This window comes from Ornithorhynchus anatinus, chromosome 9 (assembly GCF_004115215.2).
Source record: "Ornithorhynchus anatinus isolate Pmale09 chromosome 9, mOrnAna1.pri.v4, whole genome shotgun sequence".
Lineage (NCBI taxonomy): Eukaryota > Metazoa > Chordata > Mammalia > Monotremata > Ornithorhynchidae > Ornithorhynchus > Ornithorhynchus anatinus.
This window is the reverse complement of record NC_041736.1, coordinates 13,421,203-13,447,942: the sequence shown is the minus strand read 5'-3', so window position 1 is coordinate 13,447,942 and position 26,740 is coordinate 13,421,203. Positions and strand designations below refer to the sequence as shown.

At 41.4% G+C, this 26,740-nt stretch overlaps 1 protein-coding gene across 13 annotated transcripts in view; it reads left to right on the top strand.

The window, feature by feature from the left end:
• SCN3A (sodium voltage-gated channel alpha subunit 3) overlaps positions 1 to 26,119 on the top strand; it is a 113,879-nt gene extending 87,760 nt beyond the window's left edge. For all 13 annotated transcript variants that reach the window (XM_029071783.2, XM_029071780.2, XM_029071778.2 and 10 more), the window contains 8 exons: positions 671 to 844; positions 9,976 to 10,098; positions 13,758 to 14,030; positions 14,928 to 14,981; positions 18,574 to 18,711; positions 20,165 to 20,269; positions 21,981 to 22,251; positions 23,255 to 26,119. In XM_029071783.2, the coding sequence (XP_028927616.1) occupies positions 671 to 844; positions 9,976 to 10,098; positions 13,758 to 14,030; positions 14,928 to 14,981; positions 18,574 to 18,711; positions 20,165 to 20,269; positions 21,981 to 22,251; positions 23,255 to 24,450 (2,334 nt within the window). In that variant the 3' untranslated portion in view covers positions 24,451 to 26,119. The remainder of the gene's footprint in view (positions 1 to 670; positions 845 to 9,975; positions 10,099 to 13,757; positions 14,031 to 14,927; positions 14,982 to 18,573; positions 18,712 to 20,164; positions 20,270 to 21,980; positions 22,252 to 23,254) is intronic.
• The last annotated feature ends 621 nt before the right edge of the window (positions 26,120 to 26,740 follow it).

The window sequence follows — 26,740 nt, the reverse complement described above, 5'->3', positions numbered from 1 at the left end:
ATTTTCTCTGAGAGACTCTGTTTTGGCATTGAGCATAGTTATTGAGCACTTTCTAAGCGCTCTACAGAGCCCTGTACTAAGCGTATGGGAGAGTATATGCAACAGCAGAGTTGGTAGACACATTCCCTGTCCACAAGGAGCTTACAGTCTAGTGGGGAAGACGGACGTGAAAATAAATCGATTACAGTTATGAACGTGAGTTCTGTGGGGCTGAGGGTAGGGCTGAATGCAGGGTTCAAATCCAAGTACAAGGGTGACGAGGTCTTACATTCCGCACTGTCCCCCACTTCATGAAGAATTATGACACACCACCCAGAAAACCTGAACGGCCTTAGATGGAAGCTGGTGCAGCTTCACGTATCCGAGCGTGATTAAGCCGGACTCAAATATGACACCTTCCAAAATAAGGGTGTCCATCAAATCACCCTGTGCCCCTCATATAACTAGAAAAAATTAGCGCAGTAACTCTTCACAGCTCTGAACTCACTTCCTGGTTTATGACGTCTCTCTCTGTCACCTGGACAAAAGAGACCCATCATCAAAATTCAACTCAGTATCCCACACTCCTCATTTAATGAGAGATTACCTCACTGACTTGCATCTCTTCAGGAATCTACTCAGTGTAAGACTTAAATTGTCTAAATGAAAAATATACGTTTCTTGTTTATAGGCTTTTGAAGACATATACATTGAGCAGAGAAAAACAATTAAGACCATGCTGGAATATGCTGACAAGGTGTTCACTTACATCTTCATTCTGGAAATGCTTCTTAAATGGGTAGCATATGGTTTTCAAACATATTTCACTAATGCCTGGTGCTGGTTGGACTTCCTAATTGTAGATGTAAGTGTTCTAAGATTACTCTTTTGGAAATTTGCTTATAATGATAATCTGCTTATAATGTGATGGTAAATTAATGTATAATATATTAAATGGCTTGTGGGGAGAAGGCTCATTCTAAATTAAGTTTGCATGGGACAAGCATATTTTTAAAATACATTTTATAATGGAAATATCTATTTTTAATCCAGTAGTGCACTAGAGAAAATATAATCTTGAGATCAACCTCTAGCTAGTAGGCATGCCCCTGCACAGATAAGACATTGCTTGTAGAATGTGTGATCAGTCAATCGTATTTATTGTTTGTTTTGTGCAGAGCACTGTCGTGAGCGCTTGGGCAGGTACGATACAGCAGAAATAGGGGACATGTTCCCTGCCCGTAATGAGTTTACAATCTAGAGGTGGGTAGGGGCATTAATGTAAATAATGTATAATATATAATTTAGAGATATACAGATAAGTATTGTGGGGTTAGAAGTGGGGCATATGATGTATCCCTAGTCCATCTGTAAACCAAGCTAAGGAACCCAGAAGTCAGTGACCCTGCCAGGTGAAAAGATTTGATTTTTTCCATTCAACCTCAGTCCTAGCGGCTTGCCTCACTCTTACTCTGGGAACTTCTGGAAAACAAAGACCCGTTCAAATTAAAAACATTACATTGAGGGAAGACAGGGAAGCAGAATTACAGAGAGAGATGACAATCTTATTAAAAGGAGTGCTTGCCAACTGTTGACCAACCCATTATCAGGTAAATTGTCTCATCACAAGAAAGAAATTTCCCCAGCAAACAAAAACAGCAGCCCTGCTTTTTGTTCCAATACAGGCTCAGCTACCTCTTATATAAATTGCAAATGAATTGCAGCAAGGTCACCTTCATCAGCAGCATTTATTGAGTGCCTCTTGTGAGCAGAGCACTGTGCTAGGCAGTAGGGAACATCTATTTGTAGCTAAAGGCCCCAGCATCTGCCCTCCTTTTTACAGCTGAATAGATGATTTAAGCAAACACAATCCCAAAACACCCAATTAAAGGAATTAAATGCCTATTGTGTGCCCAGACCTACACTAAGTGCTCAGTTGAGTACAAAACAGGTAAAATACACAGCCCCTCCTATGAGAAGTTTACGATCTAGAAGGGCAAGCACTCAACACTGATTACAGATAAAAGGAAAAAAAAAAACAGCATGGGGAGATGAATAGGTGAATGTGTTTCAATAGTAGAATTGGTAAATTGATATGTACAAAAGGGCCACACGTAAACATGACTGCCCAAGTACTGAAGTAGTAGCTAGTTGAGAGACGGTGACCAGAGCGGAATAAAGCTAGGAGATGCCTACTGAGGTGGTGGGATTTCGGGAGGCCTTCGAAATTGGGAGAGCTATGGGTTTGGAGAGAGAGGAATTGCACGGAAGAGGGACGGTTACATGAGCGAGAGGTAGGAGATTGGAGAGGCGAGATGAAGGACACAGTGAGATGGTGAACTTGAAGAGTGAAGAGCACGAGCCAGGGAGCAATGGGAGAAGAGGGATGATAAGGAAGAGGGGCAGAACTGAGGGAGTGCCTTAAAGCCAATTTGAGGTTTGGCTTAGTGAGGAGAGAAATAGGTAAACCTATGGAGGCTTTGGCAGCATAGAGGGAAATGCCCAGAATGACCTTTTAGAAGGATGATCTGGGCAGCCAAGGGAAGAATGGACTGAAGCGGGTCTGGCATAGACACCGTAGCGTATTGCAGTTGACAGGTCGCCCTTAGCCTCTGGAATCCCCAAGGGTCAATTTGCATGATGGGCGGGGACCAGGGCCAAGTTCATCCCGCTGTCTGAGCTCCTTCTGCAACTGCTGGGTGTCCCCAAGATCCCTATCCGCTGCACCACCAAGCAGCCCAAGTACATCAATGGCAGACAGTACTTTTCTGCTCCTGAAGGTCCCTCATGCCCCTGGGAAGCAGCATGGCCTAATGGAAATGAACAGGAGCAGGGGAGTCAGAGGACCCGGGTTCGAATTCCAGCTCTGCCACTTTTCTGTGTGACCTTGGGCAAATCACGATTTCTCTGTGCCTCAATTTCCTCAACTATAAATTGGGGACTAGATCATCCTTCCTCCTGCTTAGATTGTGAGCCCCGTGTGGGACAGTGACTATGTCAAACCTGAATATCTTATATCTACCCCAGCGCTTAGTACAGTGCTTGGCTAATAGTAATAGTGCTTAACAGGTACTAAGTACCACAAAGTACCAAGAAGTACTCCAGCCACATTGGCTACCCAGGCTAGGCCTTGGGAAGCCACAGACTCATTTGAAAGTGTTGCTGTACGTACTGTTTACAAAAGTACATATGCTATATATATATATATAAATATACATTTATGTGTACATATGCATATATAAATTTATATAATAGCTCCCTTAAGGCCCACTGGGACTGGTATATCAACAGAGGTGGATGCACTGAAATTGTCCCTGCAGTCATTTGTACATATAAACCATGGATTTCTGCTGAGCTTGGCCAATGTTTTGAGAGGTCTCTGGGGTAAGAGGTGCTGTATGGATGTGAGGGATTATTATTCTGTTCCCATCTCTCATTTCTTCGTAGAGAACACCCCTGGGTAAACACTATTTGTTTGAGGTTGGGCTTTTCCCGTAGAAATCAATGATGCTTAATTGGAGTGATTTGTTTGGCAGACTTTTTGCTACCTTACATGTCATTATTGTAAATAACCAAATTTCATTCTATTTTTACGGCATCGAAAAGTGGCGAATACGACTGAACGTGACTACTATCTGTTACCTCTGTTTTATACCAAACTGTATAAATGTAAAGACATTCAGGGAAATGCTCAACATTGAATTAGTTTGCTCCAGGAGAAGTACAAGCCATTTGTATACATCTCAGAGGACAGTCATTATTCCTTATATGTCCAAAATTCACAAATTATTCTAAACTGTACTTGCTAGAAAATAAATTTCCAATTCTAATGAAGTCACTTAGCAGTTTCATCTTAATGAAACCACCGTGTTAAAGGCAATCTTGGCCTATTTTTCATTTACAAATGGAACAATATAAAAAAGCACAGCACTGCGATGTTATTTGACCAACTTTCAAGACATTCGTTGAGTGCCAAGTAGGACTGAGCCAGGAGCAAAGAGACAAACTGAAATACATTTTCTGGTGCATAATAGCTGCCCAAATATTAATCGATGATGTCCTAGGTAAAAATTAGAATATTGAAACTGGCTTCTTCATCACAAGGCCAGTTCAGAATTGGCCTAATTAATTTTAACCTCGAAGGGCCCTGGAGAGGGTGAAAAAGTCCAATTAATAGGTGACTAGCCAAAACCTTTTATTTTGCAGGTTTATAATTTGTCCCTCCCTCTCCTTTTCTAAAGTTTCAAGGGTGCTAGGTTTAATTTGGGTCACACTACCCTACTTGCTAGTGTTTCCTCCACCCAAGGGGAAGGGAAGGATTGTGTTAGGTACATTTGCTCAATTATTCAGTTCTACGTCTTGTTCTAAGTACACGTACACTGTACTTGGGAAATACAACAGTAGCAAACCACGTGTTCCCAATCTTCAAGAGACTTACTAGATAATGGGGGGCAGGGCAGAAAGACAAAAATTACAATTAGTAAAAGCAGGAAGACTGAACAGGGATAAAGGAGCCTTCCAGAGCTCCATCTGGTGACAGGAGACAGTGATTTTAGGGATACCAAAAAGGCATGTGATTTGGGCTTGAAATGAAATTATTATTTACATTTGGGGGCTTATAGTGAAAGGGAGAATCCAGGTGCAAATATTTAATAAGCCCTGATTTTATACAGGGCTTAATAAATGTTCCTTCTCTTTTTCGAAGCAATTCATTAAAAAAGTACACGGCAAACACTAAACACCATCATGGAGCAATCCGCACCTGCACTAGAAATAGTTTCCCCATTGTTCCAATTAGAAGATGGCCGGTGTCATCTTGTCATCCTCCACTGCACGCACTTGCTTCCCATAGGCATTGTCCTACTGGTGGAAGGACTTTGGAATAGAGACCACCTTCTTCTGACCTTGAGCCACTTTCCATTTCCCTTATCAGCCACAATACATTAAACTGTCAGCATTTCAATGGTTGTCCGGGAAGAGAAAGCTGCTACATTTCAGTTGGAGAAAATTGTACCTTCAGAGAGTGAGAGTAACTCAGCTCTGTCGTAAATGCAGGCTTTTGCTATTCATTTTGGCTTACACCTGAAAGTGGAATTCAGGAGTGTCCTTGCAGGTAACGTGAGCCTCTCTGGCTACAGCATGACACATTAGGCATCTGCAACCCAAGCTTTCCTTAATGCGGAATTCTGCAAGAACACAACTCTGGCAATTCAGGAGAACTAGGCGTAGAATCGCATCTTTTCTTTCAAGGCCAAATTGGGTGTGGGGGGCGGTTCCAGAGAGAAATTCCTTTAATGCAATGTGCTGGTATTCTAGCTGCTTGGCACCGGGAATTGTGGGCAAGGAATGTGTCTGTTTATTGTATTATACTCTCCCAAGTGCTTAGTACAGTGCTATGCACACAGTAAGCACTCAGTGAATACAATTGAATGAATGAGTTATCATGAGAAAATTCAAACTGTGTTTTTGGCTCTCTGCAGTGCCTAGAAACTTAGGTGTTAGCCTCTTCTTCTTTGTGATAAAGTTGAAAGAAATTTGCATATGTGCTGAAGAATGATAGTTTGAAATTAGACTGTAAGCCCGTCAAACGGCAGGGACTGTCTCTATCTGTTGCCGACTTGTTCATCCCAAGCGCTTAGTACAGTGCTCTGCACATAGTAAGCGCTCAATAAATACTATTGAATGAATGAATGAATGAAATGTATTTCTCCAGGTCTCTGTCATTTAAAAAAAAAGATTTCAAATTTCCTTAGCTTTTAATATCTGTCTAAATTTTCAAGAATTGTGAGAGCCGACCTACCTCATAAAAATTAAAAGTTCATAATAGTTGGAAAATATTTACACTCAATACTCCAAGATAGATCTTTCAGTAACATTTTTTACTTGTCTCATGGGAGAGGTGTAGCATTAATTTTAGAGAAACCTAAATACCCAGAAAAAGTTGAATTTGCTTTTTCCCTGTATTAGGTTTTATGCTTCCTTCTCTATTTCAGTCACAAAAGTGAGACTGTCAATCAAAATGGGTTGTATTTTAACCAAAGGGCTTTATAGCCTGGGCTCAAATGATATACACGAGGCTCCCCATAATGCTTCTCCTTTTAGTAAAAAAAAAATAACTCATTTGTGTAATGAAATATTTTTGGAAAGGCAGAAGGAACAGCCACAACAGAAACAGCACTATGGATTCAAATCAGCCACATTAATGGGGTAATCATTCACGCCTGCTACTTGTACATTTCTGAAGAAAATGGTTATCAAGTTTATTTACCATTTTTTATTTTTTCCATATAAAAAAAAATACACCCTACCTCAAACTATGTTCTATACAAAGATGTTAGAATGGTCAAGAAATGTCAGGATACTAATAGCTCTGTCCTACAACGTTTTTGTCCTTTTAAATTCTTAGCGGCAAGGATATTTCCCCTATCTAAAATGAAGTGGAGTTACTAAAAGGATTAAAAAGGCTGCCATCTAAATCAATTCTTAGAGGATTATGTTTACTTAATGATTAAATCTGTTTAACACACTTTGTACTTTTGACCCAGTTTGGCCATGAAAGCTGGATGTCTTCTGCTTTTGATCAACCAGCTGATCAGCTCAGTTGTGAGGCCAGATTTTTTTTCATTTCTACCTAGAGGAGGTGGGAATGGAAACCTCAGTTTTAAAATCTCATGTGGAGTTGGTGAGGCTAACTATTAAATTGTTTTCCTTAGCTGTGAGTTCCAAGATAAAATTCTCCTCTCAGAGAAAAGAAACATAAAAACACTGATTATGATATTTTAAGGAGGGATTGGGGAAAATAACCATTAGTAACAGCTGCTCCTTTAGTGATGTGCAGAGTTGTGAAAAAAGTACGTTAAACCTTTCCACTTTTCAAATTTAATGATGCAGTCATGTTTGGAAAATAGTTTTCTCCCCATGTGATGACTTAAGTAATTCTGTGGAGAAGTTTAATTAGGGTATGAACTAGAGAACTGGAAGTTGATGATAACTACCTGGAATACTTAATTTCAGTAAATTCAGGAGCTTTGTTGGCCTTTTTGTTCAGTTGAATATAAATCATCTGGATGCTGTGTACTTAGAATGTTTTACCTGGACTGCCAATATAGGCATTTTAGGAAGTTCCTCTTGGCCTGGGAACTGGGTTCATCTGCATGAGAAAATAATTATTGAAGGTTTTCTTTTCCAGGAAAAAATTGTTATGGGTTTGAATCTATGTGGTAAGCATGAAAGCACCAACTTACAATTAACCGGTTCTAGTGTCACCCATATGGGAGTGGTGGTTTTGGAGTTAGGCTTCATTGGGCCCCTGTCAAACTCAACTCAGAATTCCAAATGTCATCATTTCTGTCAGATTGACAGTCAGCATTTCAGGCCTTCCCATCTTCCAGTCTTCAACCCGTTGTCACCCCGAGTGGCCGTGGAGTGGTAATAATCGTGGTGTTTGTTAAGTGCTCACTGAGCACTGGGATAAAATACAAGGTAATTAGGTTCAACGTGGGGCTCGAAGTCTAAGTAGGAGGGAGAACAGGTATTGAATCCCCATTTTGCAGATGAGGGAACTGCAGCACAGAGAAGTTAATTGGCTTGCCCAAGGTCACTCAGAAGACAAATGGTGGAGCCAAAATTAGACCTTCCAGTATCTACCCACTAGGCCATGCTGCTTTCCCAGAGTCCAGGAAGACTGCTGGTTCCTCCAGTAGGAGCTCAGGGATCAGTGACTCCACGTAGAGTTGTCAGTCAGGCATGGGCACGTATGAGGTCATGCGGTAGTCAGTGTTACCTAATTCGACATACTGATTTGGCCATGGTGAATAAGCACCAGTAAACAAGATCCCTTACAAACAAATCCCCTTACCATATCATTAGCATCATTGGACTGTTGGAATCTGTGAATTTCTTTTCAGCATGCATTTGGTGTTCATGTTTGGCACATCTTTCCTACTATTGTAATTTTTCACCTTGGATTTATGTGGCTTCTTCTGCAAAAAACTGAAATGACTGCAACTTGCTTTATGAGCTATGGGGGAATGAAATGTTTCAATTAGGGGAAGAGACTTTTGGGCAGAGTGAATTTCCAGTGGAATGGAAATGACTGGGGGTTTTTTTGTTGTTACTAGGAATGGAGGATGTCGATCAATCTTGCTTATTGAGCGCTTCCCGTGTGGAGAGCACTGTACTAGGTGTAATATTACAGAGTTGGTAGACATGTTCCCTGCCCAAAAGGAGCTTACAATCTGAAGGTGGAGATAAACAGTAATATAAATAAGTAAATTATGAATATGTATGTAAGTGCTGTGGGACAGAAAGGAGAGGAAGTAGAGAAAATGAGATCTTAGTTGGGGGAGGTCTTTTCGAGGAGCTCTGATTTTAATAAAGCTTAGATGTGATTTTAATTTATCCAAGGTCACTGAAAAAATATCCCTATGGTGTGTTTAGAGTACATAATAATAATTTGGGTTTCAAAAAAACACAAAATGGATGTTGGGAAAGGTTTAAATACTCCTTTGGGAGTGAAATACTAAATCAAATCCATTAATTCTAACCTTAAAAATAGCATAAATGAGAAATTTTAAGACAATATTTAAGTGAAAGTTTTTAAGAATCTTTGGTAATCTAAAATGTGTAAAATATCAATCCACAGGACAGACCCAAACACACTCAGCATGAATTGGGCTTTGCATACCCCTTTAGAAAATAAGAAACTGCATCCTGTCAGACCCATCCATCCCATATTCTGTCTGCAATAGTGACAAGAAAAGACGATGATCATTACAGAGCAAATGGCTTTCCTCTTTGGCATCCAAAGTTTTGGTTAAGTATTAATTGGAGTGGTGGGGATTAACAGAGAAGACCTTTTGTAGAAAATGAACTTTTAGAAGAGGCAGGTGAAGATGGGGAGATGTGAAATCTGGTGGATTTGTAAGGTAAGGAAATTCCAGGCAGCAGGGACCATGAGAGCAAGGACCCAAATCCAGGAGAGTTGTGAGTTAGAAACTGAACTTGGAAGGAGCAAAAGGGACAAGATGAAAAATAGCAGTTGGAGGTAGACAGTATATAAAAGGGGAAAAACTGGTAGAAAGTCTTGAAATCCAATGGTAGGAGGTTGTGCCTGAAGCAGAGTGAGATGTGCAGCCATTGGAGATTTCTGTGGAGTGGACATTTCTGTGGAGTGGAGCTATGTGTGCTAATTGACATTTTAAGAAGATGATCTGGGCAGCAGATTGAAGTACAGACTGAAGGAGAAAAGATGTCTTGTAACCACTGTTTGGGCCACTCATCTTGGAGCTGCTTTTAGCAGTTAGCTAAGGGCTTTAGCTCTCCTATGAATCTGTACATTATCGTGGCAGGAGAGTCTGCCTATGCTGGTGAAGCTTACAGCTATGACATATAGGGCTGCCCGTAATGGAAAGGTCTAAGCCGAAGCATCGAATTTGATTCATCTGTGCTGGGCAGTAGCGACATGGGAAAAATCAATGATCAAGTGATCAAAACGTTGATTAAAGACAATGGAAGACTCAACTTTTTACGCACAGAAGAAGGCAGCGGTAAACCACTTCTGTATCTTTACCAAGAAAACTCTATGGATATATATCGGAATGACTTTATGACAGAAGATGGGATGTTCTGAAGAGGGTGGGTCCGTGGAGTCGCTATGGGTCGGAAATGACCGACCCATTTGACGAAGAAGAAGGGCTTCTTCATCCTGTATAGCGATCTTACGAAAATTATAGTCTAGTGTCTGAGTTTCACTTTCCTAATTAAGGTATTTTGTTTATCTCATGCTTCATGAAACTCTCAATATGATATTTATTGAGTGATTCTGAACTAAGTGCTGGGAGAGTAAAGTATAATAAAGTATAACATGATCCCTTCCAAAAAGGAGCTTACCAAGCCTATATTTGAGGACACCTAAAGCATATAGGGTAAAAATGGAGGCATTTAGAGTCCAACTGATGACTGAGAATTATTGCTTTTCCCTTTTGATGTGTGCAGGTCTCCTTGGTTAGCTTAGTAGCCAATGCTCTGGGCTACTCAGAACTCGGTGCCATCAAATCTCTGCGGACACTAAGAGCTTTGAGACCTCTAAGGGCTTTATCCCGGTTTGAAGGAATGAGGGTAAGAACAAAATTCATTTATGTACAGTTGTGTGTCAAAAACACAAGATTACCAACTTAAGCATCTGTATTGCTTCCTCCATTCCTCCTTATTTGAAATCAGTGAATTGTATGTATTGAAAGCTTATATGCTAAAGGTAAATTATCTTTGTATAACTCATCTTATAGTAATGGTTTTCATAAAAAAGAGAGCTGGTTGTATCAAGAAAATCCTTAAATTGACTTATCTGGCCAAGATTAAACTTCCAAAGGCAAGTAAAAGGTGATTCAATAATCGGGACATTTAGGAAAATGCTTGGATTTCTTGGGTTCCTGCATTTGAATGAACCAGCCTATAAATGCTGGACCTCTGCAACATGAATCCAATCTTTGACAGCCCTTGCTTTTTACTAACAAACCTTTTCCTTGAGGCACACGCATATACACATTGGTTCACATGCGTGCAGTCCCTGAATAATTTAGCCTCTGGCTCAAAGCCTAAGCCTGGACCAATTAATTAAGTCATCTGAGATTTTCCTTAGGCTTTGGGCTGTTTGAACTAGTTCCACACACAAAGGCCCAGGGACCAATTGTTTTGATCAGAGGAAGGGCACTAATGAAACTTAAGTGTCAATATTTCCATTACTCATCACAGAAGAGGGCTGGCAGTCCCTATCCCAGACAAGCATCAGTTTTACCTTTCAGTTTGAAGCCTAAGTGAATATAATATGCATACCTAAGAGGGTAGAAGTTCCATGATTTCACTGGTTAATCCCACCACGTGCTAAGAAGCTGATAGGACGGGTAGGAAAATGTCCCACTTGGGGCTGGGTTTTCAGAAGTGGAGGTGACAGAGACGTGCCACTTGCCTACTGTTATCATTCTTTCCACCTCCTGTCCCAGATGGGCTAAAATGACAAATTTTCCTTGTCTAGGACAGGGTGGAAGATGGACAAATGTAGTCCTGCACTTCCATTTTGTTCTTGTCACTAAATGATAACACAAGTTTTAATATTTTACCTTCTCTGAGGGATGAACATCTTTGCAGGCTCAGAGTTATAACATGAAACAACCTGTTCGTTTTTCACACCATATTAACTCATCCACTGATTGTTGGAATTCCTTTAAGTCTGCTACCCATTTAGCTCACTGAAGCAGCGCGGCCTAGTGGATAGAGCATGGGTCTGGGCGTCAGAAGGATCTAGGTTGTAATCCTGGCTTCACCACTTGTCTGCTGTGTGACCTTGGCAGTCATTTCATTTCTTTTGGCCTCAGTTCCCTCAGCTGTAAAATGGGGATGAAGACTGTGAGCCCCTTGTGAGACATGGACTTTGTCCTGCCTGACTAACTTGTATCTGCCCCAATGGTTATGTGCTTGGCACATTGTAAACACTTAACAAATGCCATTTAAAAAAAGCCAAAAGACTTTCCAGTTGAAAGAAGAGTGTTCTTCTGATAATTTATTAGCTATATTTGTTATTCAGTAAATAATGTGCTATTGCTTTGGGCAGCAGAGACCAATCATGTTACTTTACCGAGGTAGAGAACTGGTGAAGGAATGAGGCAGAGTTCAATTTCTAAATAACTAAAAATTTAAAATGTGGTACATTTTGATATTGTCTACAATAGGCTGAGCTACACAGAGAAAGTCACACAGATTCAACACCTGGGTGAATTTCCCTTCTCTCCTAAATCCTGAAGGGTTTCCAGCTTCCTTTTCAAGCCACAGAATGGTGATTGGTAACTAGTATTCTTGTTTCCATTGAATCTGGTGTGCCTTGGGATCACTAGCTTCATGGAAACAAGGCATCAATGGTTGGAGGAGCGGTCCCTCTTCCTGTACATCCTGATTGGCCCCTGAGTATGATCTTTGACAACTGATGCACGTAGGCCTGATGAAGCCATCCTCCTTTTCCAGGCCACCAGGCTGGCAACAGTGTTCGGGGCCTGGGATTGGGTTGAGGGAGGGTAAAGGTGAGAGTCTGTGTGCATTGGGTCAGTGTGATTCTCAATGTGAGTCAGGGGGATATGACTTGTTACAGCTTCATGGGATCTGTGTGCCCCCCACACTGTGAATATTTGTCATTAAGCTTCAGAGGCGCCCCACCAAAAAGGAAATATCTACTGAAAAATTAAGAAAACTGGATTGTCTGCTCTAGACTTGTTACCTGTTGTCTAGAATTCTTGGTTCATTGTTTAAAAATAATGGTCCTAATGACGGTTCTCGTTTCGATCTGAATTATCCCAGGAACCTCATTCAGTTTTAGGGTGGTATGATCAGTTTGTGAAATTTGAATATCAGAAATTAATCGTTAATCCTTAGTTTCAAAAAACCATTTGAAACTCTAAGTTTTAGTCCTCTGAGTGGGGCCTAGTAAATCGAGTACAGGACTGGAAGTCATTGCCTGCTTTGTAACCTTGGGCAAGTGACTAGTCTTCCCTCTTCATTTCTCATCTGCAAAATGGAAATTAAATATAATAATTGTGATGTTTGTTAAGCACTTACTATGTGCTAGGCACTGTACTAAGAGCTGGGGTGGATACAAGCAAATTGGGTGGGAAGTAGTCCCTGACTCATTTTACAGGTGAGGCAGCTGAGGCCCACAGAAGTGAAATGACTTGCCAAGGTCACACAGCAGACAAGTGGCAGAGACAGGATTAGAACCCATGACCTTCTGACTCCCAGGCCTCTCCTCTGTTGGCTTTGCCGTGCAGCTTCCCTATCTGTTCTACCTCTCCCTAGACCGTGAGCCCTGTAAGGAGGCAGCAACTGTGTCCAATATGGAGAATTTGAATCTACCCCAGAACTTAGCACAGTGCTTGGCATATAGTAAATGCATAAAAAATACCTCAATTATTATTAACCCTGGATCCCAACACTAAAGTTGATTAACCATGCTGACAACATTTGGTGTTTGATTCTTCGTGTTCTATGCCCGTGCCAGTGCTTGGCTGTTTTGGCATTTGAATTTCAATGACTTGTTGGTAGGAAAATTATAATTGTAAACCAAAAGACAAATTAAAATGATTATCTCAAAATAATTCAAGAAAAAAATTGTCTCAAGATATCTCCGTGTTTCAGGAGAAATCAGTAATAATCTGAATGATCCAAACAATTGTCTTAATTTTTCATTAGGCTCAGTTTTCCAAAATTTAAAGGTCTCGTTAATAAATGGATTACAGAAGGTCTTGTTACCTCTTGTTTGTACTTCTCAGCAGATTCCTGCAGTTTTATTTGATCTGAGAACTTAGAAGATGGGCATCCTACTCATTTTATTAATTCACAAAACTCCTTTTTCATCTCATCAGGCATTCACTGTTTCCTCCCCCTCAACTCCACATTCAGTTGTATTGCTTATTGATTTTATTTAGTTGGTACTTAATGTCTCTCTCTCTTCTTTTCTAGCATACAAAAATTTTCTGACTCCACCTATCAGGTTTTCCTTTATTTATTTTCACACTTTTGGCCCATTTTTGCTTATCATATACTATAGACTTTTAGTTTGCTCATTTTTCTTTCTCTTTCAATAAATGTATAGATTCTTTAAATGTTGGGAAAAGACCAAATCATTCTTTTACCTACACTTTGTTAAATAAAATATTTTCCACGATCAAAAGATGCCTATTTTTCATCTCACTTGACACAGTTTCTGAAATAGATTCTTTTCCTTTGTGTGCCAGGTGGTGGTGAATGCACTGGTGGGAGCTATTCCTTCCATCATGAACGTGCTTCTGGTGTGCCTTATATTCTGGCTAATCTTCAGCATCATGGGGGTAAATCTGTTTGCCGGCAAATTCTACCACTGTGTTAACGTCACAACCGGGGCGATGTTTGAAGTCAGTGTGGTCAACAATTTTTCCGACTGTCAGGATCTGGGAAACCAGTCACGGTGGAAAAACGTGAAAGTAAATTTTGATAACGTCGGAGCCGGCTACCTGGCTTTGCTTCAAGTGGTGAGTGACTCTAGGTATCCCTTTTATTTCCAACACCGGTATTCAGGGGTCCTACCTCTCTTAGCAAGGATGATTATTTCTGTTGCTCTTGAACTTGATAGTCAATATGAAAATACGTATCTTAACTGAATAACTTAGATTTATGACTTTCAGGACACCAGGCTAGAAGCAGTGTGGCCTAATGGAAAGAGTACAGGTTTGGTTGTGAAAGGACCTGGGTTCTAATCCTGACTCTTCCACTTATCTGCTCTGTGACCTTTGGCAAGTTATTTAACTCTTCTCTGCCTCGGTTATCTCATCTGTAAAATGGAGATTAAGACTGTGAGCCCCATGTGAGACGTGGACTATGTCCAACCTGATTTTTAGACTGTGAGCCCGTTGTTGAGCAGGGATTGTCTCTATCTGTTGCCGAATTGTACATTCCCAGCACTTAATACAGTCCTCTGCACCCAGGAAGAGCTCAGTAAATGCGATTGAATGAATGAATTTGCTCGTATCTATCCGGACGCTTAGTAGAGTGCCTGCCACACACTAAATGCTTAACAAATACCTTTTTTAAAAAGCTGCTCTTAAAGTAGGCCTTTTTGGGGAAGGAGCACTCTGTAGGGTCAGCTCTAAAATGCTTGTCAACATTAATGTTTGAAACCCATTTTTGCAATGACGCTGGATGTTTCTTCCCATTTTACGATTCTTATCGAACGCTTTCAGTGATTTACTTGGGCTCTGAGACGCTTCACTATAAATACAAATCTTGCTTTATAATGAGGTTTTAAAATGTTGTATGAAAATAGGTGTTTAAAATAGGGCTGGAAATGTCTGGGAAAATTCTACTTCCTTGGAAGATTTTTTATTCAATAGATATATATTTACATTCATAAATATATCTCTCATTTGTAGGCCACATTTAAAGGATGGATGGATATTATGTATGCAGCTGTTGATTCCCGTGATGTAAGTGAAATTCTAATGCTATTCGTATCTGGTTTCCTAAAATGATCACGTGATAGAATTTCAGTTTCTAAATTGAACAACCCAGAACAAGTAAATACTAATATCACAGTTGGTTTGGAATTACCTATTAGAAAGCAAAATAATAATTTTACATAGTGTGGATTTTTGAAAAAAAATTATAGTCATTCCTTGGGCTCAAAAGGAGGACCCACTGAGAGTGACATCCATCTCAGAATGGGGGTGTGTGTGTGGTGGGGTGGGGGAGAACGAAGGGAGCTGAAAAGCCAAATGGGACTCTTATTTTATCCATACTGGGCACACAAAGTGTACTTTGTGGTGTTGAGTGTGGGCGGCGCCTGAGGCTGTTTTCCCCTTTTCTTCCCTTCTATCCTTTGGGAAGTTGCCGTTCGAAGAGTCATTCATTTCTTGACTGCAGTGCTGCACGTCAATCCATCCCTAACAGTTGATTCTCACTTTATCTGAGGCTGACTTTTACTCAGTCTTAAATACGTTTTCTCTGTCCTCCTTGGTATAGATTTACCAACTTTAACTTACTATCAAGCAGCTATTTGGGTATCGTACTGTCACTGTTCTCCCATGTGTAGCTGTGTTGAGGTGAGCATAGCTTCAGTGCTTGAAGATGGACTTCATTCCAAGACTTTGGTGTTTATGAATCTACTAGTCATTTCATGTTGAGTATAACTTGTAGGTGATGCTGATGGAACTGCTCAAAAAGTTGAATATGACAATTGGAGGGAGACCCGATTTCACAGCCATTGAGCAAGTTGGACAGCACTCCAGCTCTCTCCAACCTCAAGTTTGGCCTGCAGCCTGCTACCATGCTGCCAGGCACCCAGAGATTGAGTCACCGAAAGGCCATGCCGGCCTCCTTGAATTGATTTTTCTACTTAGGAATCAATATGTCTCCTGCCTCCTGTCTCCTCTAATTCCAGTCCATACTTCACTCTGCTACCTGGATCATATTTCTTGAAAACGTTCAGTCCACGTCTTCCGCACTCCTCAAGCACCTCTGGTGGTTGCCCATTCACCTCCTTATCAGACAGAAACTCCTTACCATCAGCTTTAAAGCACTCATTCAGGTTGCCCCATCCTACCTTACCTGGCTGATTCCCTCCTACACCCCAGTCTGCACACTTCGCTCCTCTAATGTCAGTTTACTGTATCTTAATCTCATCTATCTCGCCGCCAACCCCTTGCCCATGTCTTCCCTTTAGCCTGGAACTCCATCTCCCTGCATAAACAGCAGACCACCAGTCTCCCCACCTTCCGTGCCATATCAAAATCACATCTTGAGGAGTCCTCCCCTGATTAATCCTGCTTTTCCCCTACTCCCTCTATTTTCTGTTTGTCTATTCACTTGGCTCTGTACGCTTTAAACACTTGATATTCACCCCGCCCACAGCCCTTCTGTACATATCCATAATTCATATATTTTGATGTCTGTCTCCGCCTCCAGACTGTCAGCTCCTTGCATCTACCAACTCTGCTCACGCATTCATTCACTCATATTTATTGAGTGCTTACTGTGTGCAGAGCACTGTACTAAGGACTTGGGAGGGTACAGTACAACAATGAACAGACATATTCCCTGCCCACAATGAGTCCTATTGTATTATCCCAAGTGGTTAGTAAGTGCTCTGCACACAGTAAATGCTCAGTGAATGCCACTGACAAACATCGATCAATTTGTTGATTAGGTAATAAAATTCTGTACGTAATTTGATTTGCATTCACAGCATGGGCTTGTAAGAGCCTCACTTCTGCCCGAGTCAGTAAGTGCTACAAGATGGTATTAGTGAAAATAGACTCTTGATCTCCAAATCATTTGCACTAAATCAATCTTGGTGACTTTGCCTGGCTGGGTTCAGTGTTTTGATGGCAGCTTGATAGGCTCGCAAAGGACTATCCAGTCATTGTTTATATTGGAGATCATAGTTGGAGTTTCCTGTTGCAACAGCACATTGTACTATTAGTGTTCCCCATGGTTGTCTTTACTCTCCAGACACTAATGTTTAGCTGACTTGGTAATTTGGAAGCCACTTTTTAATTGTCAGGGTGAGTTCGTAGATTATCAGAGAGTAGTCCATCTAGCACAGTCTTTTCACATGGTTGCTGTTTTGGGGGAAAACAAAGTAGAAAGAAACACCACTTGAAAGGAAATCCTTTTGAAACATTGTAATGAGCTATCAGGGAGGATTGTTAAGAATGGTTCAGGCACTATCTGTTTGAAATGAATTAGATCATTTGAGGACCCTTCTAGGTACGGTTCGATGATACGAGGGATAAGCTAGCAATTTGGTTTCCGTACTTTTCCATGAAAACAAATCAGTCAACTAGATTTGGAGGATAGACTTGGTTCCCTAAAAAAGATCTACCTTCCATGTAGGTTTTAACTTTAAGGTTGCCAATAAGTCACCCAAGCTTCACTACTCATATAGTATGAATTGACTTAAAATTTCTCTCCTCTGCCACCTTCCACTCCCCCATGCCTACACTAACCTACAAGGGAGGTGTCCCATCAGGCAACCAGAGGGTTAAAGTGGTTGATCAGGCGTTCCTCCTAGAACATAAGTTTTTAACACATGACTTGGATAGAATGTGATGAAAGAATAGCTAGACATAGTTACCATGAGCCTGCTGGGAATGGGTTTAATATGATGCTGTTCTGCCAGGAATATTTGGAGCAGAATGACCAGATCATTCGGGATTTCAGCTATCTGTAGGTCACTAGCCCTCAAAGGGAAATAATTTTAAATAATTTTCAAATTGTTTACTAGAAACTGGATTAAGCATTTGCTAATTATTTCCCTGTTAAAGGTGCTAATCAGTTGTATTTATTGAGCCCTTACTGTGTGCAGAGCACTGTACTAAGCACTTGGGACAGTACAATATAATAAAACAGAAATTTCCTGCCCGCAATGATCTTACAGTCAAAAGGTTTACTCTTTCTATTGTTTTTCAACCTTCTTCCTCCTAAACCTTTATTTCCCACTGAAACAATTGCCGACACAACAGATGTATTGATAACGCAGGGGTTTACAGGAGCACAATTACCATGTTCTTTAAGAAGAACACCCCGTCCTGGCAAAATAGAGTACTGACACGTCGTAAGATGAAAGACTAGGAGAGATCCAGGAAAAGGCAAAGAAGGACAGGAGCTCCTGGAGAATGAAAATATTGGGGGAACCTTTTAGCTTAATCATGCCCGGGCAATAAGACATGAGTTTCTGTTCAGTGGGTTCTGAGCTGTGAAATGTTATAACTCTGTGACCCACATGTACACAGCTGAGTGTGAGTCAAGGCATGTTGAATGCAAATTAGGATGACAGCCTGTTGTGGAGGGTTAATACCAAGCTGGGTTGGGAGATTAACATGCTGCCTTGCTTGAACTGAAGTAGAGGGGTCATGGTTTATAGCCCATCCCTTTATTCCTTGTTTATGGGCGGCCAGTCCCGAGTGACCCAAAAGGTCCAATGCCTCTTGACAGGCTGCCTTTTGTCTGATATATTTGCTCTTCTGTTTATGGGCTTCTACCAAATATTCACTCTTTGCAATTCTGCGTATTATTTAGGTCAAACAGCAACCTGTGTATGAAGACAATCTATATATGTATCTTTACTTCGTTATCTTTATCATCTTTGGGTCATTCTTCACATTGAACCTGTTCATTGGTGTCATCATAGATAACTTCAACCAGCAGAAGAAGAAGATGAGTATTCCAAATGGTTCCCATTCTGAAAGGCTTGCCCCCAGGGCTGTCTGTCTGGCTGGCATCTGGGGAGCCCCGCTTTGCACTTCCCTTAATGGCATTCCTTAGCCTGATGGGGAAACGGTCACCTTGCGGGCTCGCTGACCAATCCTCAACTCAGGAAGGGCATGAGGGTGAGCCCTAGCACCGGCACTGCCCACGACACACTGTCATTATAGGACTCATTTTCCTGGCCCTTCTGGAGACCGGCTGCTGACTAAACTGCTAGAAGGGGAAGCAGCGTGGTCTAGTGGGTAGAGCATGGGCCTGGGCCTCAGAAGGACCTGGGTTATAATCCCGACACTTGTCTGCTGGATGACCTTGGGCAAGTCATTCAACCTTTCTGGGCCTCAGGTCCTTCATCTGTAAAATGGGGATTGAACCCGCTAGCCCTATACGGGACAGGGATTGTGTCCAACCTGGTTAGTTTGTATCTACCCCAGCACTTAGAACAGTGCTTGACACATAGGAAACAATAAATGCCATTATTATTATTATCATGGCAGGAGAAGAGTTGTGTCCCATTCCTGGGAGACAGGGTCAGGGTGCAAATGGAATGGCCACGAAGTGCAGGCCCTTCCCACCAGTTTATGGCCTCTCCCCAGCTTTCCTGACCTTGCAAGTCCTATTTCCATCTAGAAAGGGGGGAGAGGCTGGGGAAGAGAAAACCCACCTCCTAGGCTATCAGTCACCCTCCCTCTTGATAGCCCAGAAAATCCTTTTCTGTGGGCTGAAGTTCTGGTTCTATTCAGTCATATGAGGCAGGGAACACCACACCTGAGAGTGCCCTCTCTATGTGTAGTAAGTGCTCAATCAGTGCAATTACTGAGATTTGAACATCTACCTAGTGCCATAGAAATAAGGTAAGACATTACTACGACCCTTCCTTCAAGGAAGAATAAGGATACAGTAGGAATTGATAGAAATATATCAGTGTAAATATGTAATAGTTTTATGCACTTCCTGACTCTGCCCCCTTAGCCTCTCCTGTTTCCTCTCCCCACAGGCCACATCTAGTCACCACCATTTACAATACAAACCCCAGCTGGGCCAGGGAGAGACATGGACCCTTTCATTCCTAGGATAAATGAAGGGGCGAAGTGGGGCCACAAAGGCCCTTTCCAGTCAGTTGAAAAAAAATTATGGAGTCCAACACCAGAAATTTTTATGTGCTTGTGGTAAGAGTGGAAGACTTCCCCAGTATAAGAAATCCCTTTTGACATCACTAGCTGAAAATTTAAAGCCCTTACTAGTCAAGTGTAATTGTGTTAATATGTTTGACTGTGTAGTCAGTCAATAGAGGGGAAAGGCTGAGAACTGTAGGAGCTGCCTAGATCACCTCAGAAATCCCAGAGTAATTCTGCTAATACGCTTTATACCCTGATTGTAACCAGTTTTGATCACATGTCTTTACTTTGGAGGCCAAGACATCTTTATGACAGAAGAACAGAAGAAATACTATAACGCAATGAAAAAACTGGGATCCAAGAAGCCTCAGAAACCGATACCTCGGCCTGCGGTAAGGAAACTTCATTTTTTTCCCTGCTTACCCAGGTCTCTGTCTCCATAGTGTGAAGTTTGTGCAGTATTATGGATCTTGCAAAAATCTTGAGGTGTGCGACATCTTTATGCAAGATGTTTAATACTGCACAATGTTCGCCATTTCTACCTGGAAGCCAAAGGATTGGATCTCGAAACAGGGAGTGGAAGGGAAACTACTCTTTTAGTTAAAGAAGCTCAGGTGTACCTGCCCTTCTGAAGACATTTTAGGTCAGAAATCCTGTATATGGGTAAACTACACTTCGTACAGCTAGACATGGCATAGGAACATGCTATTTTTGTTTTTTAGAGTTTCAATGTAATCGTCTTACCTTTTGCCAAGATGCCTTGTTAGAGGAAATTGTATGTTTCACATTTGGAGAGCAATTTGATTCTCTTGGGAAAACAGTCTCATTTTTCTCCTGAAACTTTAGAACTGCATTTTTCATAAAATCACCCTACCCAAAACAGTTTTATTGTTATATGGTTTCATTCATTAGTCTTTTTCAAAATGCAATAAAAATACAATAATTACTACCCTTCTAATCCAACGCTCCAATTCTAAGTGCTCTGCCCAGTGTCTCTGTTATTTTAATATCTTAACTGCAGTTCCACCTTAGATTTCATTTTTTCTGCTTATTGCCCAAAGTCTCTAGGTTTATTTCCTGGCATGTCAAATAGCCAAATATTATCCCTTCTGTCATTCATTAGAATTCCTGAATCCATTCTAGAGTTTAGGCTTCACTCATTAAAAAAAAATGGAAGTTTCACTTACTTTTTGTCTTAGTAAACCCTATCTCTGCCCTCTCAATAGAGCAGCCAGTCTGCTCCCAAAGGTATGTTTTAGATAATTCAACCTAAATACCCTCAGTGGCATAAAATGGAAGCAGAGCCTTAATTATTATGCAGTAATGGAACTTGAGATCAGGAGTCGTGCCTTTTAATCTAGCTCCAACATCACGGAGCACTATAGATGAAGGGAAGATTTATACACTGGGTCTCTCCCAACTAGCCAGCGTGCCTCTCCTATTTTTAATCATCTAAAGTTTGTCAGACCTGGGTCCCATATCCCCTTCAATAACGTGGAAATTCAAAGCTGACTACAAGTTGAATACAACAGGAATATTACTCTCTACTCCATACCTGTGAAACAGTGAAACAAATACATTTTAATTACAGGATTGCAACTGTCTCCCTGAGGACCTTTGTGGGTAGATGTATCTGTGTTTTTTCACCTTACCTTCCTAGGGTGTCTATTCTTCTGTCTCTTTCTCCAGGTGTCTCTTTCAAAATCGATCTGACGTTAGGTTGAATGGGATTTTGTGGAAGACAGGCAGTATAGTCTGTGTTTAGTTCTCCCTGTCCAACTCTTGGCATATTCTCCTGGCACTCAAAGGGCTTGCAATTTATCTGAAAAAAGGTATTTTCCCTGTAGTTTGAAATCTGCCTCCTTTTGGCACCAGCAGAGGGGAGGAGAGGCAGGAAGAGCTATAAAAGCCAGATACAAAGTGTCTTGTGAAGAGAAACAGCACTTTCCCTGAAAGGTGTAGATGAGGAAGAGGTTAATACAATGCCCAAATATCATAAATCATCAATTAGGAGTTAAAAAGAAATTACATTTTGTCATTTATATCCTAGTTTTTTCATTTTCAGCAAGTAAATCGCTGCTTTTAATTTTTTACTTTATGCAGAACAAATTCCAAGGGATGATCTTTGATTTTGTAACCAGACAAGTCTTTGATATCAGCATCATGATCCTCATATGCCTCAACATGGTAACCATGATGGTAGAAACAGATGACCAGAGTAAAGACATGACTGATACTTTGTACCGGATTAACTTGGTGTTCATCGTGCTATTCACGGGAGAATGTGTTCTGAAGCTGATCTCCCTCCGCCATTATTACTTCACCATTGGCTGGAATATCTTTGACTTTGTGGTTGTCATTCTCTCCATCGTAGGTGAGAACAGTTTACTCATGGACAGGAGCTAAGGGAAGGGGGCGTTAGGTCTGACAATTTTATGATATTTTTATCTTCAGATCTGATTATCTCTCTTAAGCTATAGGCCATAAAAAATACCATTTGGTTCACAGGAGTACAAAGTACCCATGCTGTAGTCCGTGACTTCCATAATAGTAATAATGATGGTATTTGTTAAGCGCTTACTATGTGCTAAGCACTGTTCCAATCCCTGGGAGAGACGCAGGGTTATCAGGTTGTCCACGTGGAGCTCACGGTCTTCATCCCCATTTTACAGATGAGGTAACTGAGGCCCAGAGAAGCGAAGTGACTTGCCCCAAGTCACACAGCTGACAAGCGACAGAGCCGGGATTAGAACCCACGACCTCTGACTCCCAAGTCCGGGCTCTTTCCACTAAGCCACGCTGCTTCTCCAGTGTGGCTATGAGATAATGTTTCTGAGTTTGTAGAAAACATGACTGGATATGAGATTTGGTTAAATTCATGCCTAAGAGCTTCATAACAGGATGCTAGAAGAAAATGTGAGCAAAGTAGGGGGCAACATTAAAGCTCTAAATGGGACCTCTGTAACAATCAAGATGAAATTCTAGGTAGGCCACCATCATGCAGCATTCTGTTTCCCTGCCAGAGACAGCATTGTGGGCTGCATGTCCCATCAATCTGACCCAATAATGGCATTTCTTTCGTTCTTATGAGCTCTTGACTGAATGAGATGGCAAGGAGAACCGGAGACACTGTAATTATCACCTGGGCTTACCAGGATCTCCGTAAGTAAGGCCTCGATGGCCATTAAACAGTCCCATCATTTGTGGGATGCTGTGACGCGCTCTTTAGTTTTGAGATGTCCAGAAGAAGTTCATTTCTTCTGAAAACGATCTCTCACAGTTGGTACTGTACTCTACTTTGGAATGGATTTCTAAAAAAGAGAACATTTAAAAGTGGCTCTACTTACTTAATCCTCCTTCTGTTTTGTTTTCCACAGGCATGTTTCTAGCCGAGCTGATAGAAAAATACTTTGTGTCCCCGACCCTGTTCCGAGTGATCCGCCTGGCCAGGATCGGCCGGATCCTGCGGCTCATCAAAGGAGCCAAGGGGATCCGCACGCTGCTCTTTGCCCTGATGATGTCTCTTCCTGCCTTGTTCAACATCGGCCTCCTGCTCTTCCTGGTCATGTTCATCTACGCCATCTTCGGCATGTCCAACTTCGCCTACGTCAAGAGGGAAGCTGGGATCGACGACATGTTCAACTTCGAAACCTTCGGCAACAGCATGATCTGCCTGTTCCAAATCACCACCTCCGCCGGGTGGGACGGTTTGCTGGCGCCAATCCTGAACAGCGGACCCCCAGACTGTGACCCTGAAGCAGTTCACCCCGGGAGCTCAGTCCGAGGAGACTGTGGCAACCCCTCTGTTGGGATTTTCTTTTTCGTCAGTTACATCATCATATCGTTTCTGGTGGTGGTGAACATGTACATCGCTGTCATCCTGGAGAACTTCAGCGTGGCCACCGAAGAAAGCGCCGAGCCCCTGAGCGAGGATGACTTTGAGATGTTCTATGAGGTGTGGGAGAAGTTTGACCCCGACGCAACCCAGTTCATAGAGTACAGTAAGCTCTCTGACTTTGCCGCGGCTCTGGATCCCCCACTTCTCATAGCCAAACCGAACAAGGTCCAGCTCATCGCCATGGACCTGCCCATGGTCAGCGGGGACCGGATCCACTGCCTCGACATCTTATTCGCTTTCACCAAGCGCGTTCTGGGGGAGAGTGGGGAGATGGACGCCCTCCGCATACAGATGGAAGATCGGTTCATGGCGTCCAATCCCTCTAAAGTGTCCTATGAGCCCATCACAACTACTCTGAAACGAAAACAGGAGGAGGTGTCTGCTACTATCATCCAGCGTAATTTCAAATGTTATCTTTTAAGGCAAAAGGTCAAAAAATTGTCAAGTGCATACAACCGGGAGAAAAATCAAGGCAGGATTGACTTGCCCATCAAAGATGATCTAATTATCAATGAACTTAATGGGAATTCCACTCCCGAAAAGACGGATGAGAGTTCTTCTACCACCTCTCCACCCTCCTATGATAGCGTGACAAAGCCTGACAAAGAAAAGTTCGAAAAGGACAAGCCCGAGAAAGGAAGTAAAGGGAAGGATGCCAGGGACCATAAAAAGTGAAAAGAAACAAAGAATTCTCTTTGTGATCATTGTTTACAAGCCTGCGAAGGTGATGTATTTGTGTCAACAGAACTCCTTGCGGAGGACTATGCCAAACTGACTGTTTTTACAAACATATTCTTAAGGTCAGTGCCTATAATGAGACAGTGACCCCTTCGTCAGCAAAATGACTCTGTAAAACAGGGTAGCATTTTGACAGGAAGAGTACTGTTTTCACTACCAGCCGACGCTGCTGAGGAAGAGAGAAAATGGCTGCTCGGACTCTAGGGACCAGCTTAGTTGTACAAAGTGATAACTGTGTGCAAAATAAAAACAAAACACCTTTAGTACCACAACTGTTTCCTACGTTTGTATTTCATCTACCATTTCTGCCATGTTTTTATCTATTGTGTAGGTCGGTGGATTTATCATTGATTTACAGGCTCTTCTTTGCGATTCCTTTTCTAAATGGATTTTGAGTTCATGAACAGGTAAGGAGATCGAGTTTTTAACCCCTGATTCTCTCCAGCATGCAGACAGGTGTGATTTTCGTGTCAGGTGCCATCTAATTCACGTCCCATTCAAACAACAACTAAAACCACATCAGAATGTGTCAGCAATTTTCCTTGTTTCAGGTGACTAAATTTGGTGTCCTCACCGTGTTCCCAACGGACAAATTTCAGAGCACCTGTAAAGTCTCCTTCAGTTTTCAATAAAAAAACCAAATGGATTGCTGTTATGCAAATTACTCTATTTCAGCAAGTGCAAATTTCACCCTAAATTTGAGTCCTGGATTCTATTTCAGTTAAATGTTGTTGCTGAGAAAGCAGACTAATGATCAGCTCCAGGAAAAGTGACAAGAAAACAAATCATTTTTGAATAGTCGTTCCACTTTCTCCTGCGGTATCGCTTAGCCATCCGATGCCTCCGCCAAGCTGACATTTTGTGTCAATGAAACGCCCTCTGTTATGTAAATAGTTATTTTATCCTGTGGTGCAAGTTTGAGCAAACGTATATGGCCGGTTAAACAACAGCTATTAAATCAAATATGTACCACAGTCTGTGTCGTTTTGCAAGCTTTCCACAGGTAATATGACGTAACCTGTACCATTCATTGTACGTGAACCGTTTGGGCAACAGGTAATATGACGTATCCCGTACCATTCATTATACGTAAATCGTTCGGAGACTGATGCATGTTAATATTGCCTATGCTGCTGTTTCTTTCAGTCTTCAGAGATCGTTACTATAGGAAGCCATATGTTGGTGATAAAGTGAGAAATTATTCAATCAGACTTCTGTCCTTCATGTCATTAGAAATACTTTGCAGTTAAGAGCGCCTTTAGTTTTGCATTGAAAACTTTCACTGAATGCCATATGGCCCTCTAGCCAGGCTATAAGAGAAAGTACTGCAAACTGCCTATTCTGTTGGTGGGCGGGAGGGGGGTGGAAGGGACCCGTACTTCATATTTTGCTAAAGAAAAATCTGTTTTGAAATGTGTTTTAAAGGTATAAATACTGTAAAAAAAAATTCCATTTATTTGGCAACATTTTGTACATAAGAAAATTATTTTCAGGTTGATGTCATGGCCAATTGTTTTACTTTCTGCTGTTGCTTTTTTTAAAAACTTTTGAATCCATATGACTTTTCACTGGAAAACTTCTCAAAATAAAAGTAAGAGAATGGGCATTTGTGGGTTTCTTTGTTTAAACAGAGGTTTTCAGTCATCTTGCCAGGAAGGAAAATTCAGACCATTTGGATCCCCCCATTCTCTTATTTCCAACCAAGTTATATCTTGTAGGTGAAAAGGGGGGTGGAGAAGATTAGTTTGAATTGGTAATCCTGCCTCTATGGGTAATTTCAATCTAGTCTTTTGGTTCAGTGAGTCATAGTTCTTTTCCAGTGCTTGTTTATCCAGAATATTTTTTTTCCCCTCCCTGTACTGGAACTGTTCCAAATAGGATAGGGAATCCACAGTCTCGTCCAAGTAGCAAAGGTGTAGAATTATCAGGATATTTGGTTTCACAAATCAAAAGTTAAATGTAAACTCCTTTTACTAAAGCTATTGACTTGTAGTGTTTTGGGGAAATGCAAGAAGGGAAATTCTACTCCCTTGAATCAATGATCCAGTGGTCTATATTAAGCACTTATAACGAGCCGACTACTCTTACTGAGCACTTGGGAGAGTACAGTGCAGTAGAATTAGATATATTCCCTGTCCACAGACAGTTTACAGTCCAGAGGATGCTGAGCTGCATTATTATTAAGCCAAAGGAATACGTATTTTTATTGTGTTAAATTAATTGTCCT